This window comes from Magnolia sinica, chromosome 4 (assembly GCF_029962835.1).
Source record: "Magnolia sinica isolate HGM2019 chromosome 4, MsV1, whole genome shotgun sequence".
Taxonomy (NCBI): Eukaryota; Viridiplantae; Streptophyta; class Magnoliopsida; order Magnoliales; family Magnoliaceae; genus Magnolia; species Magnolia sinica.
This window is the reverse complement of record NC_080576.1, coordinates 113,904,504-113,931,965: the sequence shown is the minus strand read 5'-3', so window position 1 is coordinate 113,931,965 and position 27,462 is coordinate 113,904,504. Positions and strand designations below refer to the sequence as shown.

General features: G+C 41.2%; 1 protein-coding gene across 1 annotated transcript; it reads right to left on the bottom strand.

Moving 5' to 3' along the window:
• Positions 1 to 116: 116 nt before the first annotated feature.
• LOC131243938 (protein DEFECTIVE IN EXINE FORMATION 1) lies at positions 117 to 27,462 on the bottom strand. Its single transcript, XM_058243575.1, has 13 exons — positions 27,133 to 27,462; positions 24,102 to 24,212; positions 23,029 to 23,111; positions 21,868 to 21,985; positions 21,624 to 21,766; positions 16,990 to 17,489; positions 16,757 to 16,827; positions 13,128 to 13,384; positions 12,714 to 12,895; positions 2,712 to 2,995; positions 2,508 to 2,625; positions 1,409 to 1,591; positions 117 to 832 (listed from the first exon to the last, which is right to left on the bottom strand). The coding sequence occupies exons 1-13, from the start codon at positions 27,291 to 27,293 to the stop codon at positions 515 to 517; spliced, it is 2,529 nt and encodes an 842-aa protein (XP_058099558.1). The 5' UTR covers positions 27,294 to 27,462; the 3' UTR covers positions 117 to 514.

The following is a 27,462-nucleotide window of genomic DNA, read 5'->3' as shown; positions in this document are numbered from 1 at the left end:
ATGCAACCTGACGTTTCTGGATCACGAACAATCACACAGGGCCCATCAGATCAACAGCCTGGTTCAGCAAACTGAAAACCCCAATCACATAATTCCTCTAACAACTACATGAGGACTAGAAAAAGGCAACCAAAGTGCATCCGATGTGTTCATTGCAGTTCCTGATTAGTGAAAATACAAGCGTAAAGGGATGAGCATGAAAGAGTAAGTGCAAAATAAGGATCTACTTCCGGAACCCTCTGTGCTTTGGAGATGTATATATATTAAACAACACCAAAAGAAAGAAATGGCTAATGATATCTAAAAAACTGTTGGGCCCCACCTGAGATTGGGGCATTTCTACACTTTGAAAACTCCCGTGAAACAAGACCAGATTGCATGGTGCAATGCGCCGCAGAAGCATGAAAATGGAATTCTTCCCATGCTTAAGCAACAATACCACTGTCGTCCCGGGAGCAAGGAACCTATAAACCTGATTCACTCTCAGCCGGTATGTGTGGCGCAGAAAATGAACTCAAAGGTCCGTATTCCGTGAGAATGAAGGTAATGGGGTGCCTTCCTGTGGGCGGATAATGACAAGAATGCCAAACATCCAGAGCATTGGGAGGACCAGAAGCCATTTCAGCAGCTTGTAGTAATGCATATGGAAGGTGAGAGAGAACTCGTCGGAGAAATGGATGCCGTTCTTGTCAACCATCTCCACCAGCACGCTCCCTGTGGTCCGAACAGGCACTGTCGGCATCTTTATCCTGTACTTTCCAGGATGATCGAATACCTGGTTGTGCACTATCCGCCTATCTCCTTGGTAGTTCCCAGGAACCAGTAACGTCATCTTGTGCAATCGTCCAAAACAGAAAGAAAACCATTTAGTCATGGGCTAGAAGACGTGAAATGCATACATCTAAATGGTTAGGCAGCAGTTACATTTTGGTACACATGGGACGCATGTAAAAGACTCAGATGCATGATCCTAGCTGTTTTTTTTTTTTTTGGTAAAAGCCTCAAGAGTTTGTCAATCAGCAGCTAGAATCATCTGATTGGTGTGATTTTCTGGGGTGCAGGCCACTGAAAGTATGAATGGTCTGGATATCTTGCATGTGTACCACATGTTCGGAGATAGACTGCTCAATGACTTTGATATACGTTACAACACTAGGTTTTTACTTTATATACAGTTAACGGCATGGTTTTAAGACCAAGAAGAGTCCAGTACGACTCGTCCGAGTTGACTCAGATTTGGTACTGCCCGATCTGGTTCAAGACCATGACTCACCCCCCAGTCAACCCCAACTCAGGCGAGTCACGACTCAAACCAAGTCCTAATGAGCCGATCCAAGCCGCCAAGTCGAAAAACCATGATTAACAGAAAAGTGTGTGTGTGCATGCGTGTGTTGGCCAGGGGGCTTACTGTGACATTATAAGGTCCTTGAGTGCCCGTTGGATGCCTGTATCTGTCAACGATCTGTATCTCCACCCAGAAATTTTTCCCTTCCTCATCACGGAAAGCTCTGGACGAATGTGAAACATAAATTCCCTCACGATTATACCGATGAGCTACATTGTTTCTTCCCTGATTTGGCGATCGCCATGCCTGAAAAGTTAAAAGAGTTAAAACCAAGAAGAAATCCTGCTATGAAGATTTGTGCTCTCTGCAGTTCATGGTTTCTGCAAGTAGCAAATGCCAAAATTCCCCGAAATGTGTTGGCCCTATATAACAAAATTGAGGTCTGCCATGTGCCAATATTGCACACATATGCAAGATTCAAACAGTTCAGGTGGCCACACTATGTAGTTCTGGCCAAAAATCAGGCCATTTATAGAATGAATGGCATGCGCGAAACAAAAAGGCAGCTAGGAAAAACCTTAACCGGTGTTTCCTTCACTGTTCAGCCACCTGATTAGTTGACCAGCCTGATATTTTCTACACATTTAGCCCACGTGGAACTTGCACATGCATGCCACGGATGTACTGGCATGTACATGGACAGGGCTATATGCATCTGGACTAGGCAAACCTCCATAACTTTCCAGAGATGTGAAACCTACTCTGCAGCACGTTCCAGACCCATTCATTCATCTGGTGAGCCCCACAGTTTGAACCATTGTGGGAAAATAAAAAATTTGTTCCGGTGATTAGGTGGGCCAAATGTGTAGAAAAAATTGGTCAACAGCACACATCTGATGCGCACGTGGCTCACCTGATGACTGGACCATCCTGATTATTGGGCCACAAAGCATGTGGTGGGGCCCACCTGATAAACAGCGTGGATCTCACGCACAGACCATATATCCGTGTGGAGGCAAGAATTCAGACGGCTAGCCATAGAAGGCTCAACACTACCGCTTGCAGGTCTCTTACATGCTTATGAAAAGCAAAAGCATGTTAAATGCAATGTGACACCTCAATGTGACAATTGTTAGTTATTTTCATTGTGTTTCACTGACACAATGTTAATGAATGCAATAGAAAAAGAAATGCAACAAAAGGAAATAGAGATGTATCCTACCTTCAGAGGGTGATGCGGAGCAGGAGTCGAAAAGCAGAAAACATTACCATTCATGGTCGTGACAATAAGATCAAGATCATCTCCACCATCAACATTATCTGCCAAGATCATGCTGTATCTGTTACAGCAAAGGGATAGTATTAGCCCATGCACCTCCATAAGATTACATAGTTCTAAAGCAAAATGATTATGAGAATATCTTACGAAGTCTCGCCAATATCGATGACATCAGCACATGATGTCGGTCCATCAATAAGGTACAGATAGCCATCGAAAGATGTTGTCACAAGAGTCAGTCCCTTCTTCTTTTCCCCACGTTTATTCAGATCAAGCAGAAGAACTTGATTCATCACTCTCCCATGCGTCCGATATGGAAAGGGGCGTACATACGACCCATCCTTCCCACTAAGGACGTATATCTTCCCTGATATTGTAGGGACTACAACATCTGTGTGACCATCTCCATCAACGTCGCCAATTGTTGGACCCTGATGAGTGATGACCGTATGTTAATCTTTACCAGATCAAAATCCTTTATATGCAATGCAATCTGCACTGAACTGGTGTTACAAAGAAAAGTTGCAAAAGACCATTCTGAGTTTCTGATATAACCAACCAGTCAGTCTATTCGCTACCAGCCAGTTTATTTGCTACCAGCCAGAGACATCTTTAATGGGGAATTATTTGATACTCTGGTAGGGTACAATGCTTGATATGCGTGCAGTGAAAAATTGTATACATGGCATACATTAACTCAAATCAATCGAACTAAATTGCAGATCCCACTGTCACTAAGTCACCAGTCCCAAAATTAGATTAGTTGAGCAATCCTAACCTCTGATTTGTGGAGACTTGTTTGTTGAAATAAGACCACTGGTTATCACTTTTAACTGTCCAATAAATATCCACCAATCTGATAGTCAGATAATCAAATTAGACTCATAATTTGGACCGTTTAATTTTAAATTACTTGTATGACACGTGCAATTTCCAAGTAATTTTTAGGTGCCTGTGTTATCCATCAAACTGCCAGAATGTCTAAGTTCATGTCATCTTTAATTTTAGGCAGTAAAGGACAGTGAAAGCAGACACTTCAATAGTGTTTATCCATAACAAGCATAGGTAACAGCACACTGTAAACTAAACTTACATTGTATCATCAAATTCGAAAGCCAGAAAAGGACCTTAGAGTTCCCAGTGGGCTAAAATTGAATCGGATCGTAAATCATAAGAAATTTTATTAAAGGAAAAAATGTTAAAAATTATGAAGAAAACAACTCCCAATTAATCAAAATCTAGCCATGAAGGCCACGTTTTATTGTTTATTCTACCATCTAAAAAAAGAAATTGCTTAAGTGGCTGTTTGGATTGGTGGAAAACCTTGGAAAAGAAATCAATTTCTATGGAAATAAAGTTACCTGCATTTGATAAATAAGCCGTGGAAATCAATTTCCATTTCTGAACATCTCCTCAAAAATCATAGAAATTGATTTTCTTCTTGAAACTTGTTAAATCTTGGTCCACAATAAAGAGAGACACTGAGCGACCATCATGCCTCATTTATTACCATTATACAGTGCATGAGTACAAAAGGACCTCTCATCTTAAACCTACCCTACAACTACTTCCGTTGCTCTGTCATTGAGAGAAGCCACTAGAGAGCCACCAGAACTAGAAGGTCAAGGTACATTTCTGACCCAACTCTCTCTCATGGGTTTCTAGGGGCCATGCTTCAATGAATTGAGCCCTTGTACTTCTCAAAGTGGCTGGGCATTCTCCAAGTGTTGAAATGGTGGATTCATGTGCGTTGTTTGGTGAAAGCCATGGTTTACTAGATATATGTTAGATCTACCACTGTGTGAAAGGATTTTGGTCCAGATGAAGGGATTGATATGGTTTCGTAAGCCTGACACCTGTATTGAGGGTAATCAGTGACCATGCACTGCAGCCATCCTCTCTACCCTATGGGTGCTCTTCTGGAAATTCCCTTTATTTCAGGGTCTCCTATTCTGGGTTTTGGCTGTTGTAGTAAAGGGATTTAAGAAGAAGATTATGTTCATACCATTTTGGAAAGGGCTACTAACAGATAAACTAAACTTTGCTCCATAGCAGGCAGTGATGGGTATTCCTTGAAACCTCTGGGCATGTCGCAATTCAGAACTATCGTGCATGATCTTGAGTCATTGAAGGGAGAAGATGTGACGAATGGTACATACTGATGAATGGAAATGATGTGTTAATAGGCCAGCCAACTTGCACTGTACAGGTTGCAAAGGATGTATACTGTATAACTTATGCAAGTACGAAAAATTCCCGATATTGATTGTTACAGTTAGGTTGCAAGTGTAGGGTGACTTAAATCAGGTGGTGACAATTTGATCAATTTTTGCTTCATAGCCTTGCATTATCTCATGCAAACCAAACAGTTGGATTTGGAAAAGAAAATGTATTTCCATGGAAATCACACATCCTAAACAAACAAAGCATTCTGGATTCTTTTCCACATAATTACGTGTTTGTCATGTTCGCACGGGTTTCCCATGTCAACATTTTGGTTTTCTCTATCCAAATAGACCCTAAAGGAAGTTAAACAAATCATGGCAGTTCATATGATCCAAAAGTTTGCTCATAGCTGTCATGATCCAAGTACCACCATTCTCCCTGAAGGAGCAATGAATCGCATTTACTCTCCTAAGCACCACAATGAGACTCTGATTCAATCCAATCCCATCCCATCCAACTGTCCAAAGACCTTACCCACTCTTTACCTGATTAGGGCTGTACTCCAAGTCTCCAACTTAGTTTCATTAAAGCAAAAGCCAAAGAAACAGTATAAAAGGAAGCATAGGAAGGTGTCCTATTGTCGCTCCACTGCGAACAAAAACTAGAAAGCAAAATACAATGAAACAAAACGAGCATTTGGACCCAATGACGGGGCAATCGCCCAAGAACTACCGCTCCCCAATCACTTCTTGAGAAAGCAAAGAAGGTCCCTAAGAATTCAGGGAGGACAAGGGCCCACCCCAACACCATAGAGACAGTAGAGGAGGAGAGGAAAGCCATGGATTGGCACTTACCTTTAAAAAATTCTTACATTTCTCTCCTTCCGAATCCTCGAGATTTGCATAAGAGAACATTGCCCATATGCACATAACAAGCTCTGAAAACGGGCCAGAGGGCCATCCTGCAATGGCATCAAAGAGAGACCTCTGCAACACCCAACTGACTATAAACAGCTTAAAGAAATGGTCCCAGCAACCTCTGGTGGCTTGGGAATGCAGGAAGAGGAGTGATCCACTGATTCCTCACTTCTGCTACACATGATGCACATATTGACCAACACCATATTTCTCTTTTTAAGGTTGTCAACAATAAGGATTTTGTTATGAATGAATGTGATGTAGAGCGGGTCGCAGACAGTTTCATGGCCAAGATGGATCAGAAAAGGCCCGGTCGACGACAAAAGTGATCCGGACCGTTGGACCTTAGATCGGGCGTATCTCGCAATCCGGAATGAGTTACCTGACGTAAAATATATGATTTTGGGGTAGAACGAGCTACTTTAGCCAACCAACCCAGCCACGCCGGGTTGCGCAGCCCAGAATTGCGAAAAACCCCTGGATCGACGGTCGTTTCCCTGCTTTAATTTCGTTTTTACTATAAATAGTTAGTTTTAGTTTGATTATAACTCTTCATCCGTCGAGCTTTAGGAGTTGTGTCCAACGTGAAAAGAGCTTAGAATAATTAGGGGAAAGGTTTGGTGAAGCCAAAATTTTTGGCCGAAAACCTTGCGCACTAGTAGACATCACGACCGTCTATAAATAGTAAGTTTACTATTTATAGTAAGTCGCGGACTCTCGGAGTTTTAGTTGTAGTTTGATTCTGATTTCTTTGCCATTGCTTGGTACCCCTATTTAAAGGGTTGTGAACTCGTTTTTAGTGATCAATTAATCAATTTCGAATTTCTTAGAATTTATTTCTATTTTTCTGCTTTCTTTCCTCGTGGATTCGAGAAGTCTCTGTGAGGAGTCCAGAGAAGCTCCGTGGATTCGGAGTAGTTATCCTCATCACGTTCATCCCTGCGTCAATTGGTATCAAAGCGAGGATTCCCCTCGGGCCGATGACAAACAATGAAGGTATGAATCAAAATCCTGTGAACGGTGATCCAGGGATTCGTTATCTTTCGGAATGGATGGAAGCTTTCCACTGGGAGAGTCAGTTGATCATGCAAGGGCTGCAGGCAACCCCCGAACATCTTGCAGATGCGTTACTTCCGCCCCGGGCCCTAGGCGGTGCTCCACCACCTTTGGTTGCTCTACCACCCATGGTTGCTGTACGACGCAACTCCAATTTTCGTAGAGCACTACCAGTGGCAAACCGTAGGGCTACACCAGACGATTCAAGTTCTAGCAACGAAGACCTTAATGAGGGTTTTGCCTAACAATCAATCCATGGAGGTGATTATCTAGATCGTGCTGAAAGAGACTATCAAGGTAAGGCTGAACTTCCTAGTTTTAACGGTTTATTACGTATAGAAGATTTTCTCGATTGGCTAGCCGAAGTAGAGAGATATTTTGATTATATGGACGTGCCAGATCATAAAAGGGTAAAATTGGTAGCGTTTAAATTAAAATTCGATGCTTCTGTATGGTGGAAACAATTACAACTCTCACGAACCCGCCAGAACAAAGCGCCTATATCATCATGGCCACGGATGAGACGTCTTCTTCGATCACGATTTCTCCCCAGTGATTATGAGCAGATATTATTCCAGCAATATCAAAATTGCCGACAAGGAAATCGAACCGTCATAGATTACACTGAAGAATTCCAACGGTTGGCTACACGAAACGATCTGTCAGAATCTGAGTCACAGAAGGTGGCACGATTTATAGGTGGGTTGCGACCGACAATTCAGGACCGAGTTCAGATGTACCCAGTCAGGACCGTGGATGAAGCAGTTCAATTGGCAGGTAGGGCAGAAACACAACTTGCAAGAGCTCCTGCTCGTCCATATCCTTCAACTCGACCCCTCATGACGGGACCCATGCAAGATCCAGTGCTGGCACGAGGAAAAGATCCAGTAGGAGAACGTCCTCAACCTCCTACAACCGCAAACCGTGATACGGGGAGCGGCTCATTCAGACCTCAACGTGCAGCACCCCCAACAATGGGTCCGAGTAGGATTCCAAATCCTTATGCTCGGCCAAGGTCGAACAATTGTTACTGCTGTGGCCAACCAGGCCACTTATCAAACACTTGTCTTCAACGTCCCGCAGCACACTTAACTATAAACGAAGTGGGCACTGAATATGAGGCTGCAGAAGAAGACCATGGCTTTAATGAACATGAACAAACTACTAAAGAAATAGCAGGTGGCGATGAAGTGACGGGTGAGAATTATGGCGAATTTCTAGTTGTGAGGCGATTACTGTATGCCCCACGAAAAGAATTACATCCACAGCGACACAATATATTTCGTACTCGGTGTACTGTCAACGGAAAGGTCTGTGATGTAATCATAGACAGTACTAGTAGCGAGAACATCGTCTCAAGAGTGATGGTGGACAAGTTGCAGCTACCAACGACGAAGCATCCTTCCCCGTACTCAATTGGCTAGATAAAAAAGGTGAATGAGACCAAGGTAACTAAACAATGCATTATCTCGTTTTCAATTGGCAAAAATTATAAGGATCAAATACTTTGTGACGTGGTCGACATGGAAGCTTGTCATATACTACTCGGTCAACCCTGGCAGTCGGACCGTGATGCGACCCATCGGGGACGAGATAATGTCTACATATTCGTTAAGGATAGTCGAAAAATAATCCTTGCCCCTATGGCACCAGAGAACCACCCTGAAGCTTCTAAAGTAGAGGGGAGTTCTCTCTTGACCATTCGGGATTTCATGGAGGAATCCAAGGAAACCGGCGAGGTATACGCCGTAGTGGTGAAGAACAAGGAAAAGGAACCCTCAAACATCCCTCCAAGTTTAAAACTATTGCTAAACAAATTCAAAGAAGTCTGGCCTGAGGATCTACCTGATGGATTGCCCCCCATGAGGAACATCCAATATCACATAGACCTCGTCCCTGGGGCTAGCCTGCCCAACCGCCCTCATTATCGGATGAGTACGAAGGAGTGTGAGATACTTCAGGGGCAAGTGGAGGAATCGATCCGTAAGGGTCTCTTGAGAGAGAGAACATGAGCCCATGTGTCGTACCAGCATTATTAACGCCAAAAAAAGATGAAAGCTGGCGCATGTGTGTCGACGGTCAGGCAATCAACAAAATTACCATCAAGTATCGATTCCCAATACCACAGTTGGATGACATGCTCGATATGCTAGAAGGAGCCAAGGTGTTCTCTAAACTAGATCTAAGGAGCGGGTACCATCAGATTCGTATCCGACCCAGTGATGAGTGAAAAACGGCATTCAAGACCAAGGAAGGGTTGTATGAGTGGCTGGTCATGCCCTTCGGTCTATCGAACGCACCAAGTACTTTTATGTGTCTAATGAATCAAGTTTTAAAACCGTTCACTGGCCGATTTGTGGTAGTATATTTTAATGACATATTGATATATAGCCAGGATGAGGCGGAGCACAGGAAACATCTCAGGCAGGTGTTGCAGGTCCTACAAATTAACAAGTTATACCTCAACTTGAAGAAGTGTAGTTTTTTAACTGACAGCCTGTTGTTTCTAGGATTTGTTGTAACGTCCACAGGCATTCGTGTAAACGATAAAAAGGTGCGAGCTATTAAGGAGTGGCCGATCCCGACAAACATTCATGAGGTGAGGAGTTTTCACGGGTTAGCGACCTTCTAACATCGATTTGTGCAAGATTTTAGCACCATAGTCGCGCTTATAACAAATTGCATGAAAAAATGACCGTTCCAGTGGACCGATAAAGCTGACAAGAGCTTTCATGAGATCAAGCATCGTTTGTCTACAACATCGGTCTTGGTGCTTCCTAATTTCGACAAATTGTTTGAGGTTGAGTGTGACGCTTCATACATCGAAATTTGGGGAGTATTATCACAAGAAGGTAGGCCAATAGCCTTCTACAGTGAGAAGCTCAGTGAATCCCGAAAGAAGTGGTCGACTTATGAGCTTGAGTTGTACGCAGTTATTCAGGCGCTGCGACATTGGCGGCATTATTTAATTCAAAAAAAGTTTATTCTATACACTGACCATCAAGCATTAAAGTTTATTAATAGTCAGACTAACATGAATCGTGTGCATGCTAGATGAGTTGCGTTTTTACAGAAATTCGTGTTCGTTCTGAAGCACAAGTCAGGGCAGCAAAACAAGATAGTTGATGCACTTAGCCGTCGTGCATCACTACTTGTTATGATGAACAATAAGGTGGTCGGCTTCGACTGTCTCAAGGAGTTGTATGCCGAGGATGAGGACTTCAAAGATTCTTTGGTGAAGTGCCAAGAAGGTCACCTCAGTGACCTTCATATACGGGACGATTTTCTCTTCAAAGGAAATCGATTGTGCATCCCCCAAAGTTCTATGAGGGAGCAGATTATTCAGGAGCTACATGGAAGTGGCCTCGGTGGACACCTTGGGCGAGACAAGACTCAAGCTCTTGTGGAAGAGCGGTATTACTGGCCGCAATTAGTACGTGATGTGGGAAAAGCCGTACAACGTTGTCATGTTTGTCAGACCTCCAAGGGGCAATTTCAAAACACGGACATTTACACCCCGTTACCTGTGCCTAACGGTCCTTGGGAGGATTTATCAATGGACTTCGTGCTTGGTCTCCCACGAGCACAACGCGGTATGGATTCGGTGTTCGTGGTGGTAGATCGTTTTTCCAAGATGGCGCACTTTATCCCATGCAAGAAGACCCTCGATGCAACACACGTGGCGAATCTATTCTTCAGGGAGGTCGTACGGCTACACGGGGTCTCCAAGACCATTACTTCTGATCGTGACACGAAGTTCATTAGCCACTTTTGGCGGACTTTGTGGACTCGATTCGATACACAACTTCAATTCCGCAGTGCTTACCACCCACAGACTGATGGGCAAACCGAAGTTGTGAATCGCACGTTGGGAAACCTCCTTCGCTGTATTTCAGGAGAAAAACCGAAGCAGTGGGATTTGGCCTTGTCTCAAGCAGAGTTTGCATTCAACAACATGGTGAACCGCTCAACAGGGAAATCACCGTTCCAGATTATCTATGGACGAGTGCCTCGCCACACGCTTGACTTGGTCCCTCTGCCCAAGCACCCAGGCACGAGCATTGCAGCAGAACATATGACAGACAAGATCATGGGCATCCATGCGGAAGTGCAGACCAAGTTACATGCCTCGAACAAGAAGTATAAGGAACAAGCAGACAAGCACCGGCGACAAAAAGTGTTCGAGGTGGGCGACCGCGTTATGGTCCATCTGTGCAAAAAGAGATTTCCGACCGAGACGTACAACAAGATGAAAAATAAGAAGATTGGACCCATCTCAATCATTCGAAAGATCAATGAAAATGCCTATGTTGTTGATCTTTCAAATGACATGGCAATCTCACGGACTTTCAACATTGCGGACCTGACCGAGTATCATGAACCAGCGCAGGATGAAAACTCGAGGACGAGTTCTTTTGAAGTGGAGGAGACTGATGTAGAGCGGGTCGCAGACAGTTTCATGGCCAAGATGTATCAGAAAAGGCCCGGTCGACGACAAAAGTGATCTGGACCGTCGGACCTTAGATCGGGCGTATCTCGCAATCCGAAATGAGTTACCTGACGTAAAATATATGATTTTGGGGTAGAACAAGCTACTTTAGCCAACCAACCCAGCCACGCCAGGTTGCGCAGCCCAGAATTGCGAAAAAACCCTGGATCGACAGTCGTTTCCTTGCTTTAATTTCGTTTTTACTATAAATAGTAAGTTTTAGTTTGATTATAACTCTTCATCCGTCGGGCTTTAGGAGTTGCGTCCAACGTGAAAAGAGCTTAGAATAATTAGGGGAAAGGTTTGGTGAAGCCAAAATTTTTGGCCGAAAACCTTGCGGACTAGTAGACATCACGACTGTCTAAGTCACGGATTCTAGGAGTTTTAGTTGTAGTTTGATTCTGATTTCTTTCCCATTGCTTGGTACCCCTATTTAAAGGGTTGTGAACTCGTTTTTAGTGATCAATTAATCAATTTCGAATTTCTTAGAATTTATTTCTATTTTTTTGCTTTCTTTCCTCGAGGATTCGAGAATTCTCTATGAGGAGTCCAGAGAAGCTCCGTGGATTCGGAGTAGTTATCCTCATCACGTTCATCCCTGCGTCAGAATGGGACTAACACTTCACCAAGATGAATTTAATAAATCCCTATTGCTGAATCATAGTACATTTTCTTCAGAGAGACGGGTGTCAGAGTCAACAAACCCCAAAATACAATTTCAAACTTGCTCATATGTAAAATGATTAAAAAATAATTAACTAAAGGAACATGATAAATATAAAATCCCAAATACACAAGCATGCACCCATCATGCACTCTTAGTGGAACCAAAATAACTCAAAGGATGATAATGTTAGAAAACTTAATGTGCGGAATTAAGGACATCATATAAAACCTTAATATAACTAAAACTTGTCTATTTCACCTCTAGTACATACATGAGACTAAGTTGTTTCCTGAAGTGACCAAAGATTAGGGAAGTACCCCTTTGAGTTGAATCATGAAAATAGGCTAAAATGTTTCATGTTCCGAGTTATAGACTGGATTTTTAAACAAAATAAAGCAAGAATCTCTAACAAGTCATGGCACAACCGAGAGATCGAGGATGGAGCATTAGAGCTTCTTTTTTTCTTTTTCTTTTTTTGGAAGGGTGCAGTAGAGCTTATGTAACTGGCAAATATTCCAATCCGACAAAATTTCATGTGCCAGATGATTTTTTTATTTATTTAGCAAAAGACACTGGAATAATTTTTCAAAAAAAAAAAGAAAAAGAAGAAGACAGAAAAATAGAAAATTGTCCTTGCTTACTGGAAATAAAGGTGATAGAAACATACAGGAAAAACATATTGCCGTTGATAAAAAAGATGAGAAAATATAGATAATAATTACAACAACATAGCTGCCGTGCAAAAGAATGGATTGAAGTTGTAACAAAATATTAGAGCTTAAATATTGCACTCCACATTCATATATGCTTTTGTTCCAAAGCAAATAAAATTGTAAGATGCTAGAAGAGCTTGCCTGGGGAACTAGACTCTTTAGATGCATTTCCCAAATTACATCTCCGTTTGCAGTCCATGCAGCCACATTTCCATGAGTATCAGCTGTCACTAGTTCAACTTTTCCATCATCGTTGATATCCGCTGCCACCACTGCTCCCTGAATCTCACCCATCTCAAGAGGAAACTTCTCTCTTACTCTGCCTAGATGAATATGACATGTTGCGTAAGAAATCAACTGAAAACTGGAAACAGCCATACATCTGTACGATGATTGATAATACACAAACGCTAGGATATCAACTCTACAATTTTTTTAATGAAATGAATTGTGCAATGACTTATGACACACAAAAAAGAAACAGCCTAAATCCCCCAAAAAAAATAAAAAACTTTAAAAGGGCAAATAATAAGCTCTACAGCCTTGGAAAATTACCGCGATGATCCAAAACATAAAACAAGCCAAAGGAAGTCCCAATGAGAATGTCCAAAGTTCCATCCCCGTCTAAATCAACCACAGTAGGAGAAGAATAAATATAGGCACGATACTTTGCGGTGTCCGTACTAAGATCCAGTTGAGTTGTCCACTTGATTTGTTTTGTTTCAAGATTGAAAACTACGATAGCACCTGCTACATATTTTCCAATATCGATACCACCCAATTCTTTTAAATGCTCTGGGTTGTCATAGTACCTGTCAACTTATCCAGACAACCAATTAATTTGAGATCAGTTACAAAAAAGAAAGTAATCCAAATTTGTACTGTTAACAATATCACCAAAATGCCTATGATACGCAGATATGGAAGTGAATCATGATAAATCATGGATATTGAATGAGCATGACTTCTAAACAAAACAATTTTATTTGAAGTACAGGACATGGAAATGACACATACGTTACCTATTCTCAAGTATATGGGTATAAGAAAAAACAATAACAACAGCAACAAACAAGCAAACAAAAAAGAGTACGAAGGCAGTTTGCAGAAATAATGAAATAACTAATAAAACAGTATGAGTGAGAACACAAGTTGAAGTTCCTCAGAAACACATGATGCCAAGTTGCCAACAAGATCACCAAGCAAGAAAGAATAGAAGTGCCAAACTCAAGGTTTTAAATATTGGTATCAGGGGAAATCCACCGGGCCCAAATATAATACAATACAATAAAGGGTGTATTGGAGCCGTATTGGTTTTGTTTTCCCAGAAAAAAATTTATAATGAGAAAATAGGAAAAAAGAAAAGAAAAGCATCAAGATCATTGTGTGTGAGTGTGTGTGTGGGGCATGTATTCAATTGTGTATACTATTCTTGGATAAGAATGTTGTTTGTTGGCCTGACCTGCTTAAAGTTAATCAAATCAATCAAACACAAAAATCATGCATGATTTTATGGATTAGGCCCTATTACAGTGAACTACAACAAAAAGAAGAAGAAGAATAAGAAAAGAAGAAGAAGAAGAAAGGGGTGATCTCTCCTTTCCTCTTTCCCCATTGCAGCTCTCTCCATTCATGTTTCCTCATTCCATTTTTTCTCCTGTTTTTATTTAAACAGGGGTTGGTGTACATATGTATTCTTTTTGGTGATCTGGAGGACTAATCTCGGAAAGGAATTCTAGTCGTACATGCACAAGTGTCAATGTGGCAGACAAGTGCCACCAATTGAGTCGGATTGCTTGATTTTCGTACAGCACATTTTACAAGTGGGTTTCACCTATGAATGGTCTGGATTTTGTGTCCGTTTGATATCATGGTAACAGGTGAGTTTCACACTCACACAAATGAACATTTGGCATTCCTCTTTCCCACGAGTGTTAATGACATTGGCACATCCATGCCTTTGAACAATTTGAAGGGCTGTCAACGGGCTGGGCCTGGGGTTAGCTGCAGCCCTGATTTTGAACTGTTCGGGCCAGGCGTATTCAAAATTTTGATTTTGCCTGGCCCAAGCCCAGCCCATTGACAGCCCTACCAATTTGGCTTCATAACGCAACAGCAAAATTTGGATCCTGTACACATGTGATATAATGGTATCAGGTGTGCTTTGGGTTCGGGCTCACAAATGGATATCTGGCATTCCTCTTTCCTACAAGTGTGATGAACATTGGATCATCCTAGTCTTGGGCCCATCGCATATGCAGTGGGTGTCACCTGCTGAATGATTTGGATCCTGCACAAACATGCTACATTGGCACATGTTGAGTATTGTTTGGCGTGTTCACCCACTGGTTGCACGGTTCTCTACTAGTTTTCAAAGATCAATCAAAGGATGATACTGAAATGAGTAATAGTTTCTCCAACTCAAGCAATAGGCAGCTGCCACAGATAGTAAGGATCTTTGATACAAGAATCCACAACAACCTTGACAGGGATCAAAAATTTTATGGGAGAGCTCCAAAACAATCTCCCTGAAAAGCAAATTACGACATGCTGTCCAGAATTAAGAGGGCTCCAGTTCACAAATAAATTGACTTTCATAGGATGAAACACTCAGTTTCACTATGTAGATATACAAACAATGGAGCAAAGAAAATTCTCCAGTTCATTGACAAAGATGAAACAGGTGGACTTCAATTTTTTATTTTTATTTTTTTACAACACAGGGTTCGATCCTTGCTCTTGAACGGGTGGTAGACTCTTGGGAGTTTCAACATCTGGTCAAGGGTTCGAGTATCCCTCTATAGGTGGTGAAATCCCACTCCCGCGTGAGTGTGTGGGGGGTGTGTGTGCGTGTGTTAAAAATAAAAACAACAACAACACAGGGTGTCCCCGCCCCATTTTGAGGCGAGACTAATCCCTGCGGAGGCACACAATCACCCGCAAACCATGTGCATCGGGTAATCCCGGGGAGGGGAATCAAACTCATATCTGTGGGGAGCAAACCCATGATGCTAGTCATTCGCCCAAACCCCGTGCTGATTTAAATACAATGGATGGAAAAACAATTCCATTATAAGCAATATCAATAAATGTCATATGCGAGAGTAGTTTGAACTTCCAAGAAATTCTGTGCCAACAAGCATGTGCACTTGTGGATCACATAGTTCCCCACTATTGTCAAAGATAAATCAAAGGATGATCCTGGAATGAACAATAGTTCCTTCCACTTCAGCAATAGGCATTTGCAACAGATAGTATGAATCCTTGATGCAAGAATCCATGACATCCTTGATATGGATCAAAAATTTTGGGAAGACTATGAAGCAATCTCTGAAAAGGCCACTTCACAAAATAAAATACAATAAAATAAAAAAGAAAAAAAAAAAAAAGAGTGCATCAGCCCGTAATGGCCCTATAATGTGTGATGGTTCCCACCATACTGGCCGTTACGTGACCCTTTTTGAATACCTTGCATGAAACACCAAGTCTCAACTTGTAAATACACAGGCAAAGAGTAGAGAAAATTCCCCAATCCATTGAAAGACAAGACAGATAGAATTCAGTATTCTCAAAGGGAACATAAATCCTTATTCAATGCAACGGATGAAAACACACACACGCGCACACACACACAAAATTCTGTTACAAGGAACATCAACTATCATACATTTGGGTAGTTTGAAGTTTCCAGTTCTTTTTGAATACATTGCATGAAACATCAAGTCTCAACTTGTAAATACACAGGCAAGGAGTAAAGAAAATTCCCCAATCCATTGAAAGACAAGACAGATAGAATTCAGTATTCTCAAAGGGAACATAAATCCTTATTCAATGCAACGGATGGAAAAAAAAAACACACACACACACACAATTCTGTTACAAGGAATATCGACTATCATATGTTTGGGTAGTTTGAAGTTTCCAGTTCTTTGATCATGAAAAACATAAAATGAAGGGTTGCACTGCAATGGTAAAGAGTCAAAGACAGACAAAATTCTAAACAATGTACATAACAAAATGGAGACAAGCCTATTGTGAGAATTGTAAGCACAAGAAGTTCTCATGATCAAATGACAGTGCCAACTGACAACATTCTAAAACAATCATGTATCTACAAAAGTAACATGATTCAAAAGAATAGTTGAAGGTAGAAAGAGAAGAAGCTGCCATAAAAGTGAGCTTACTCATGATCAAAGAAGTAGGATACAGCAACAACCATTTCTGATACGCCATCATTGTCAATGTCTGCTATTACCTGGAAAGGGAGAAGCAAATTCAATTTACCAATTGCCAGAATAATCTTTCCTTTCCGCCCTACTGACAGATATGAGCAAATGCACATTTAACACCAAAAAAGTTTTTTTTTTTTGTTGTTGAATTATTGCCATGCTCATTTGGATAACAGCTTTACACTTACTGGAGTGCACAGGATATGCGAGTCGATGTTTATGTAATCCTCCATTTTCTCGTGTTTGTCTTCTGTCCACTCCTCATCCCCCCACATGGATTCATCAACATAATCATCATAATCATAATTATACTCATCAGCTAGCTCTTCTCCTTCACGGAATATATCAAAAGATTGATCAGCATCCTCTTCCAGAACTTCATTATTTTCCACAGTTGCACCGTGCATCCCTACACCCTCATCACCATTAACATTAGTGTCAGAATTGCCTTCGTGTGCCCCTTTTGAATCAATATCTTCAAGGAGTCGTCTCTGCGTGTTTGTGGTGTTCTCTGTCCCTATTGACCCCACATCCCTAGTTGCATTATCCATACTAGTTGGCAAGTCAATGTTTTGTCCTGCTTGAGTAGTGCCATTCTCTGGTTTGGTTGCATTCATTAAGGGGCCAAGGTTCCCTTCCTTTAATGAGGAAGCAGAAGTGTTTAATCCAGGTGCACTTCTATTCATTTCTGCAAAGAGGAATATGGTTATTGAATTAAAAGATTAGCAGGCATAGTTATGACATGTCTAACTGTAAATTACACGCACTAAACAGGAAATCTGAAACAGTTGGCACATCACTTTGAGTCCAAGTCTAATAGAACTATACAAAAACACCTTTAGAATGAGACTAAAAACTGAGAGCAATCCTTTGAAATTTGAAAGGTTTATAATTTAAAGATATGCAAAATTTCCAACCTCGTGAAGCTGGAGCAGAAACCAGAATATCCACAGGTATTCTAGATCAATGGTAATGGTGATATCAAAATTCCCCTCTTCCTAGGTCTTCAGATTTGAAAATTATAAATATATATATATATATATATATATATATTAAAAGGTGGAAGGACTCCTTTGGAACATATGATTCCCAGATACATAAAAATAGGTAATGGATCTCTGTCATCGCCAGTTTCTACTACTACATTATTAAGCTTAAAAACCATATTCATGCTTACTTTGGGCATTATGCTTTCAATCACAATCCAAAAAAACTCTCTGCTTACACAGAAAATGTGAAGAGATGTGAATGCATCCATTTTCTGATGACACAAAATAACTAGAATGGATAGGGTGAGCTCAGTACCACCTTGATGGCAAAGTTATTCATATGTTTTAACGGCAAAGAGAAACCAGAATGCAATCTAGATGAGATGTCTTACTGGAAGTCCCAAAAAATGAGGATCTGGTAGCAAATGCAGTATTTAATATAAGAATGTAAATCATGGTTGGATTCTGTGTTCCAGCTAACTACATGTATAGAACTTCCTTTAAGAGCTCCGAAGGCTCCACGAGAGAGACTCGATTGTCCTTTATGATTTAACCCTTAGGGAATAGCTATGTTGCAGCAGGAACTCCAGGAATAGGAGTCGTTGGCTTAAGAGGCAAAGCATCCCCAGAAGGTAGCATTAGATTTATCCTCTCACTCAGAGTATGGGCACACCCTGCATCCGCAAAAAACATGATATGACAACCTATCTGACTTAGGACCTACTTCAGCACAACAGTGGGGAGGAGAGTTTCTCACTAAGATGCACATAATCCTATCACGGAAACTGTAAATTTCCGCTGATAACTAGGAGAGGCTTTGTGGTGTATCACCTTTGTTATTATCAGACATCGGAAAAAAAAGAGAGGCTACAGTTGTGAACTAAGAAGCCGTGTAGACAGCATAACTGACACGAGCATGGCAAAAGCATAGAATGAGATGAGGGAAAAACAACCTAAATTGGAAAATGTGGACACTTTGATCAGCTTCACCGCGATTTTTTGTGGCAAGGGGGAGAATCTAGAGTTAAATTCCACCTCCTCAGCTGGAAGGAGGTGTGACCTATATTGAAGGGGGTGCTGTTATTCACACGCTGGATCTTGTTAGCTCAGCCCTCCTGGGTAAGTTGGTCTAGAGATTTAGATCTAAAGAGAATAGCTAGTGGAGGTCCATTGTCACTGCCAAATATGGTCTTTAGCCTCTGGGCTGGTGGACTAAATCATCCTCTCTATCAGGCATCATTCTTGTGGAAAGCTATAGCACGGGCAGCTGTTTTAGTTTTTCCTGGGGTTCACTTCACTATAGTGGATGGCCCGAGAGTGAGATTTTGGTAGGATATCTGGCATAGGGATGCCCCTTTTCGTGATATCTTTCCTTCTTTGGCCAGCCTGTGGTCCTCCCCTGTAGTTCTAGGGGATTGATATTTTCAGATTCCCCGTCAAGTGGGACGTTTGGACCCCTCCATGTCGCTGGAACCTCTCTGATGCCAAATTCGATGATCTCCTTCAACTCCTCCCTCACCTGCAGGGATTCAGCTCTCTCCGGGTTTAGTTGATTCGATAGTGTGGCTTACGGATAAATCCAGGGCATTATCGGAGAAGTCCTACGTGGCGTTGCTCCAGCTCGAACCTCCGGCGTCCTGCTTCCATACCGGCAATATTTTGTCTTATAGTGATCCGCCTAAAGTGGCTGCCTTTGCCTGGGTTACTGGTAGGAGTAGGATCCTGGACATTGAGATCTTCGCAAGAGAGCCATGGTGTTGCCAAATGCCTACCTTCTTTGCCTTGAGGATGCTGAATCGGTGGATCGTTTGGTTCTTCATTATCCCTTCTCTTCGATGGTGTGGTCTGCAGTCTTCTCATTCTTTGGTGTTTGCTAGGTTATGCCAGGCTCTATCACTAATATTTTCATTCCCTAGCATGCTGGTGGGTTCCGAAAGCAGGGCAGATCCAGGTAGTGTGTGGCTTTGCAAGCTGTCCTTTGGTCGATTTGGGGGAAAAAAAAATTTGTTGCTTTCGTAACAGAAGTTCTTCAGTTTTGGAGGTTGCAAATCAGGTCCTGTTGCGTATCAGAGAGTGGGCTTCTTGAGGGGCCATTACTTTTTCTTCGTTTGGGTTTTTGGGTTGGTTTTTATGGTTATGTTGTGTTTTAGGGAATTGGTTCCCTATGGGGTCGTATCTTTTTCTTCTTTTTTTCTTTTGTTTTGTTGTTCTGCTTGCGGCCCATGGCCTTTAGTAAAGTGTATTTATCTTTTAAAAAACCAGCAATTTGTTTTGGTTTAATGAAAGTAATGAAATGATAATTGAGAATCCAATTTTCAGGAAATCAAAACCATATTGTAAACCATTGATAATCTTCAAAAGAGAGGTCTGCCTTCCGAATGTCTGCCCGCTATGTTTGGCTAATGCAAAACCTATTGACCACCTTCTCGTCCATTGCATGTTCTCGAAGAACATTTGGATCAATATTCTTCAGCAGTCTGGAGTTGCATGGGCCTTACTGGCTTGCATTCAGGACAATCTTCGGTCTTGGGAAGTGGGAGGCGGTGGGAAGCTTGGTAAAAAGAGATAGAAGTTGGCTTTTTTAGCAATGTGTTGGTCCCTTTGGCTCGAAAGGAACAGTTCGATGTTTTGAGAATAAATCGACTAACCAAGGTGGGATCTTATGTAAAGTGAATCTATGCCTTAGGGAATGGGTGCTTTGAGTGCTCTTTCGGTGGGGTTCGTAGTCGTGGGACTCTATTGTAGGGCGCCTGTTTCTTTCAATTCTCTTTTCCTTGTCTGCTTTGTTTGTTTCTCTTTGCTTTCTTTGCTGATTAATATAAGTTCATCTTTTCAAAAAATTTTATTGTAAACCACAACAGGAGTCTAATCAAACGAAATCATAAATTGCAAGCTTTTTTGGTGATTCTGTAGAAATCTTAGAAAAGAGTAAAAACTTGTACAAGATATCGATTAGCCACCTATTCGTCGTCCCTTCCATTACTTAACAACGCCTATGAACGTTCTCATGTGAACACATTAAATCAACAACTAATAATATTGAAGCCAGCCATGCATCTTCGAGCATTGCTTGAAACAAAAAGAATAGTCCATAAATGGAAAAAAAAAAAAAAAATTGATGTGCAAGTGGGAAAAAAGAAGTGTTATTATTGCTATCATCATCCACTAAATAGTCCAGTCGAAAATACAATAGAAATCTGCTTTAGTGTTCCAGCAATTTAAAAAGAATTCGACATTCAAGCACTTTGTCACTAGCACCAACACTTCCCAAATACATAGAGATGCTCTTTCTCGATGTACAAATGGAAACACGACAAAATCGAAATACAAATAACCACCTTGAATCTAAGGTGTTTTCTTTATCCTCTAGCTTGGAGTTAGAAACAAAAGTATATCTTAGAGAGAGAGAGAGAGGATAGACCTTCAAACTCTCCATCATATCTCTAAAGGTGCAAATGGAAACTTCTTTTAGTGAAGATAGGAGTATAAGACCTTTTGACTAAGATGAGGAAAAGGCTAATCAAAATTGAATTTTTAAGTCACAACTACAATCACAAACCACAACTTTTTTTAATCATCGAAAAAAAAAAAAAAAAAAAACACCGGAAGTTTTCTAATAATAAACCGTAAGATGCACCGACGATCCAAATTACTGATTTAAATTGCTTGGGATATGATTTGATTGAATCCCCTTACTATAGTGAACCATACAGTTTTGAAGACATCGATTGAGACATGGCAGGCTACATATTGAAAGCTGCTCTGATTATTTTTCTACACCCTATTATATAGAATTTGAAATAATAAATTATTTTGAGATCTCAATTTCATACCAGCAGCCCCCTGAATAAGTGCCTCATCATGGACATCTGGATGAGAACGATCCACGGGGTCTGGATTCAGGCCCACATGCCAATCTTTCCGAACTCTCAACCGAGGGACCTCCAGTTTCTCTGCCATCAAGTAGCCTGAGACCCTAAAATACAACAGGAGTGGTGAATGAACTTATAAAGTATCGGACTAGGGCATAACCTGTAAATACCAAAAAGGATAACTTAACAGTTTATGTGATCTCACCTGAAAAAAATCACTTCACCATTGTATGTAGGTAAAGCAATCTCTCTCACACCATCCTTATCAATATCAAACAGAAGAGGACTGGAATGCACAGTTGATTTATGAAAGGCAGGCCACCCTGAATATATACATACATATATTAAGACAATCATGGAGAAAGCAAAATTAGAAAATGAATTTGCTTTCTTTTTTTTTCCAATACGCCAAACATGGATTGTGAAGATGTGTGTGTCGGACATTTCTTTTTACAAAAGCCACTCGCACTGAATTGATGAGATGTTATTTTGATATGGAGGAATAATAGGATCCTGTGCATCAGCAGAGGCAAAGTTAAAATATCATGAGTGGAAACTCCTACACATATAACTTTGGGCCTTTTCATTAAATGCTGATCATTGCAGCATTGTTAACGGTCTATCCATACTTAAGACCATGGAAATATTGGTTCTTTGGATCTACGCATACTTCAGAGGTCTATTCATACTTGCCTTTCAAAAAAATGGTCTATTCATACTTCACAGGCTCCAGTCTAGGGGTTAGAATATTTAAATCTGGAAGATTTCCGGGCATTTCCCATCCACACTGGGGCCTATCAGATCAATGGTTTAAATCACTGAACCATGGGCCCTCAACGGTGGGGCCTATCAAATCAATGGTTTCAATCACTGAACCATGGGCCCACGTGTGTATTTAATCCTGTAATTTACATGCTATTTTTTGAAAGATGATGTAATTTACATGATATGCCAAAACTATTACATAACAGCTGTTAATGGTGGTAACCGTTACATGTTATTGGGCCGAAACAGTCGTAACGGCCGTTACAGAAAAAATGGCCCATTAACGGCCCCGTGACAGTCTGTAACGGGGCTGAAACATTTTTTAAAAAAAAATAAAGACCATTACGGGGCCCATATTGTAACCGTAATGGTGGTGGCCGTTACGGGCAGCGTTACCGCTTTGGAATACCTTGGTAATTTGCCATGCAGTAAGTTTGTTAGTTGTTAGGATGTTATCATTCCCCTTTGAAATAATTGTTCATAAGACAATTATGACGTGTTCCCAGCTTAACCCAAATGTGATGGTCCAAGAACAACAAGTAGAAACAACCTACCAAAGGATTTTAAACAAATTGGAGGCATGAGGAAGATCACACTACACCTGGCATTTTATCTCCATCAGAACCTTCAAGTACTTCTAAGTAGTGAACAAAAGATGGAACCACTATATCGAGCTTTCCATCGCTGGAATTCCAAGAAAATGCACCCTGTATCAGTATTCAGTACTTTCCTCACAAAATACCAATTACATCACTGATAAAGTATTGTGGCACCGTTTTGTTGAAAGAAAAGGAATCTAAGATGTATTAGCAATACAAAGAACTGAAAAGGACACACTCTGAATCTGAAGGACAATACAAAGAGGGGAAAAGGACACCCTCTGAATGAAAGGCATAAAATCATTCCAACATAAAACCAATGACAACAATGGACACCCAACCCGCATCATAAATAATTGGCATCGCCATTGCATGCATTTCAATAATGAAAACATGTTAAGTGGGCATTCCTCATGCTCCATTCATGCATATCAACCACAAACTCGGTGTATTTTTCAAGTAAGCAAAGTATTGGAGGTGTTTATGTGGTACTCTAGAAACTTGAACAACCAGTTATTCAAGAAATGATCTATGTTAGAACTTTTAACTTTAAAAAATAGATATCAGAAATTTTAGCTTGCAAGAAGCAGGAGATGAAGTATGGCTCTCAAACAATTAAGAAAGGGCAGCTAGAGTCTGTACAAATTTAAATTAACAATTTTGATTGTGTTTACAGTGAGTGAAGCATAGGAAACCTAACTTGTTTATCAACTAATTAAATACAAAGTAATAAATTTGGAGTTTCTAAAAATAAAAGGAAGATATTAGAAGCGTCCTATGGTTGCATTAGAAGCAGCCAGTGGTGAGAGGGGGAGGAGGTTGAAAAGCAACAGTGCCTACAGTAGAAGAGTCTTGCTACTAATCTATTACCCATAGTTCTCTCATGATTCATGAAACAGAAATCATAGACAGAAAGTTCGTGCTTGGAACAAAACCCGCTTTAGACAAGTTAGGAATCTAAAATAAAAGAAAGAATAGACACTTTCCAAGCATCACAACAAATTGAAATCCAACTAAAATAATACTATGGGTTAAAAAGTTGACATGGCAAGATACAGCCATGGGGAGCATTTACCTGTTGATATCAGCAACCAAAGGGGTTGCATATATACTAGAGCTTACTTCAGTCTGCCACCGTAGTTCCACATGTTGCGGACATTGCGAATTCAATAAAGAATCCTCATCTCTACAAAAGAAAAGGCAAGCCATAAACGCCATATAATTTTCAAGGTAATTGAATTTTAATGCAAATATAAAGGACACCTTCAAAAGATGACATTTTGGAGAGGGAGAATATCTATCCCTCTTCCCCTTGAATGAAAAACAGAAATGAGTGAATTACAAAGCAGAATTGATGTTCCACAAAAGCTGGGGAAAAAGAGAGGTATCTGAGGAAGTCATGGAAGCCATTAGCCATCCACAGTCCACTCAGTTGTAAAGGAAGACAATGTGAAACACCCACTAGACACAATAAGTCCTACTACTGTGATCAGAACTGAGTTCCACTAGCCTTGCTTCTAAGGTGGCAGTGGGATCAAGAGGGTTCTACTTTCATTTTATTCTAGGAAGTAGCATCGTTGCCTTTTTTAATGAAATAAGAATCACTCATATCAAAATTTTGCTATGGGTGTTAACACCACATGATTTCATGGAGAGCATGCCCATTTCATGGACATTCCGATAAAAAGAAAGTGAACCATAAGAAAAGCTAGAACTTTAACTATAGAAGTATTTCAATAAACGTTGCAGCTTTTCAGGTTTTTACACGGGATCAAGAAATTCCCCATAATGTTTCAGCAGAATGAGTTAGAGAAGTGATTTTTTACATTTTTCCAAATATCATCAAAGCTCACGTGCAAGAGTTCTCAAAGAATTACTTAAAGATGAATTAATGGAAGTGCCACCCTAAATTGCCATTGCGGAATGATTTCTTAGGTGATTCTTTAGAGAGAGAGAGAGAGAGAGAGAGAGAAAACAAATTTATTAAGAAACTGCAACTAAAGGCGGGAAAGAATACAAATAAAAAGAAAATAATTACAAACCCAAGAGGGCTATAAGAACAAAAGCGTCCAAATCCTTAAACCTAGACAGCTTTACTAAAAATCCGGCCATCCATTTCCGGCTTGTTCTCAAAACAGCGCTTATTTCTTTCACCCAAACAGCCCAAAGAGTAGCCATGGCTGCCAAACGCCATACCACTTTACCTTCTTTACTAACTTCGCCTTCATGCCAAGAGGCCAAAAAAGAGATGGAATCCGGCATAACCGAACTAAGATTTCGAGACAGAAAAAAAAAAGCTTCCCATATTTTCCTCACAAAGGAGTAGAGAAGAAATAAGTGATCTACCGTCTCAGCATCCTTCTTACACATAATGCAAATATTTGGAAGCACCAATCCTCTATTACAAAGGTTATCCACGGTGAGCACCTGATGCAGGACAATTAGCCACTTGCTCTAAAAGCTTGAACTGATAGAGCTTGGTGAATTAATCCCTTGATCTCATAACGCAGGCCTCAAATCCATAGATTAGGTCCTTGGCTGAACACCCCTCGTGGGCCCCAAATCCATGGGTTCCACCCCCTCGTGGGCCCCAAATCCATGGGCTCTGAGGCCACCCACACCGAGTATGCCCCTGCATCCTACAGGCCACCCCACTTGAGCTCGGTGTGAAAATGCCCCCGCATTAATCACCCCCCGGTGAGAAGTCTCGAACACGAGACCTCCTGCTCTTATACTAATTTGATGCAGGACAATTAACCACTTGTTCTAAAAGCTCAAATTGATAGAGCATGGCAAATTAATCCCTTCATCTCATAGCCCAGGCCCCAAATCCATGGGTTAGGTCATCGGCTGAACCCTCCTCGTCGGCCCCAAATCTATGGGTTATGCCCCCTCATGGGCCTCAAATCCATGGGCTCTGCCTCACAAGGGCCCCGAATCCATGGGTTCTGCGGGCCACCCACCCCGAATGTGCCCCTGCATCCCACAGGCCACCCCACTTGAGTCCGGTATGAAAATGCCCCCACATTAGCACCCTATTCCTACCTACCAACCGAACAAACGCCGTCACCTTTAGAAGAGCTCCATACTTCCAAAAATGATCATTGAAACTAGGAGGGGAACAACATGATGAAAGCTTCACATAGAAGGACTAGACAGAATTTACCTGACCAATAGTCTTTTCAAACCATCGTACATTTCTCTGATTCCGCAATCGAAACTGAATTCAGCCTTTTCAAAAGGCTAGTGAATGAATCCACTTCCTCATCGGAGAGGCCTCTACGACACAAAGGCATCCAAATAATCCCACCCTTGGTCCTTGAGAAGCAACTTGCTATAGGAATATTCTTAGCAGGGGTTAAAAGAGCTAAATTCATATAAGCTTCCTTGAGCAAAAAAATCCCCAAGCCATAGGTCCTCCCAAAAGTGAATGTGAGAACCATCCCTCACCGAAAAGGAGACACCTTTGAATACCAAGGCAACTGAACTCACTGCTTTCCATAACCCTATGTTTTGTATCACGAAGATTCCTTAATCCACCAATGGACAATAAGATGAGGGAAAGTAAACTTAGATGGTTTGGTCATGTGCAACAGAGACCAAGAACTGCCCTGATTGGAAGCAGTGAGTTTGTACAGGTTGAAGGCTCAAAAGGGCAAGGGGAAGGGAAAGGCCCAAAAGGACGTGGGTGAAGGTTGTGAGAAAAGATTTGATGACCTATGGTTTAACTGAAGTTATGGCCATTGGTAGAGTGGAATGGCTGAAAAGGATTCACATAGCCAACCCCAATTAGTTGGGATAAGGTTTGGACGATGATGAATGAGACCCGGTCCGGATCAGCTTCCATGTACTGTTGAGTCTTAAATATATGATTCCAGCGTTTTGTTATAATGCATCGGATTCACACTGTCGCCTGACTCTTTGACAAATTGCAAGCCATCTTAAAGCTCCTAAATATAGGCCTTGGGGATTAAAATTCTACTTTTCGAGATTAAATTCTTCCAAGAAAAACACCCAAAAGACTATTCAATCCAGTAGCGATCCCGAAAAGGAAAAAAAAAAAAAAAAAAAGCAGAGTCGAGATTCGGAGAGGAATCGGAACTTACAGATTCGGGTATTCGAGCGAATCATCGGTTGCCTCGCGATCTCGAAACTTGTTCTTCTTTGTTTCGCTCGATTGAGATCCGTCGGAGGACGCGCCGTGGATTGGATTCGAGGAAGAACAAAGAAGGAAGGAGATGAGGATAAAAGCCGTCTGGAATTTCATCACTGTATCTTTGAATGGAATGAGAGAAATCGATTAGTGAGGAAAAAACTAAAATCAAAACCCTCTCTAGGGTTTTTGAAGAGCTTGAAATGTCCGAAATATGGAAAGAAAGAGAGAGAGAGAGAGGACTCTCGCAAGAAAGTTTACGGGAGGTTGTACGAGATGCCCC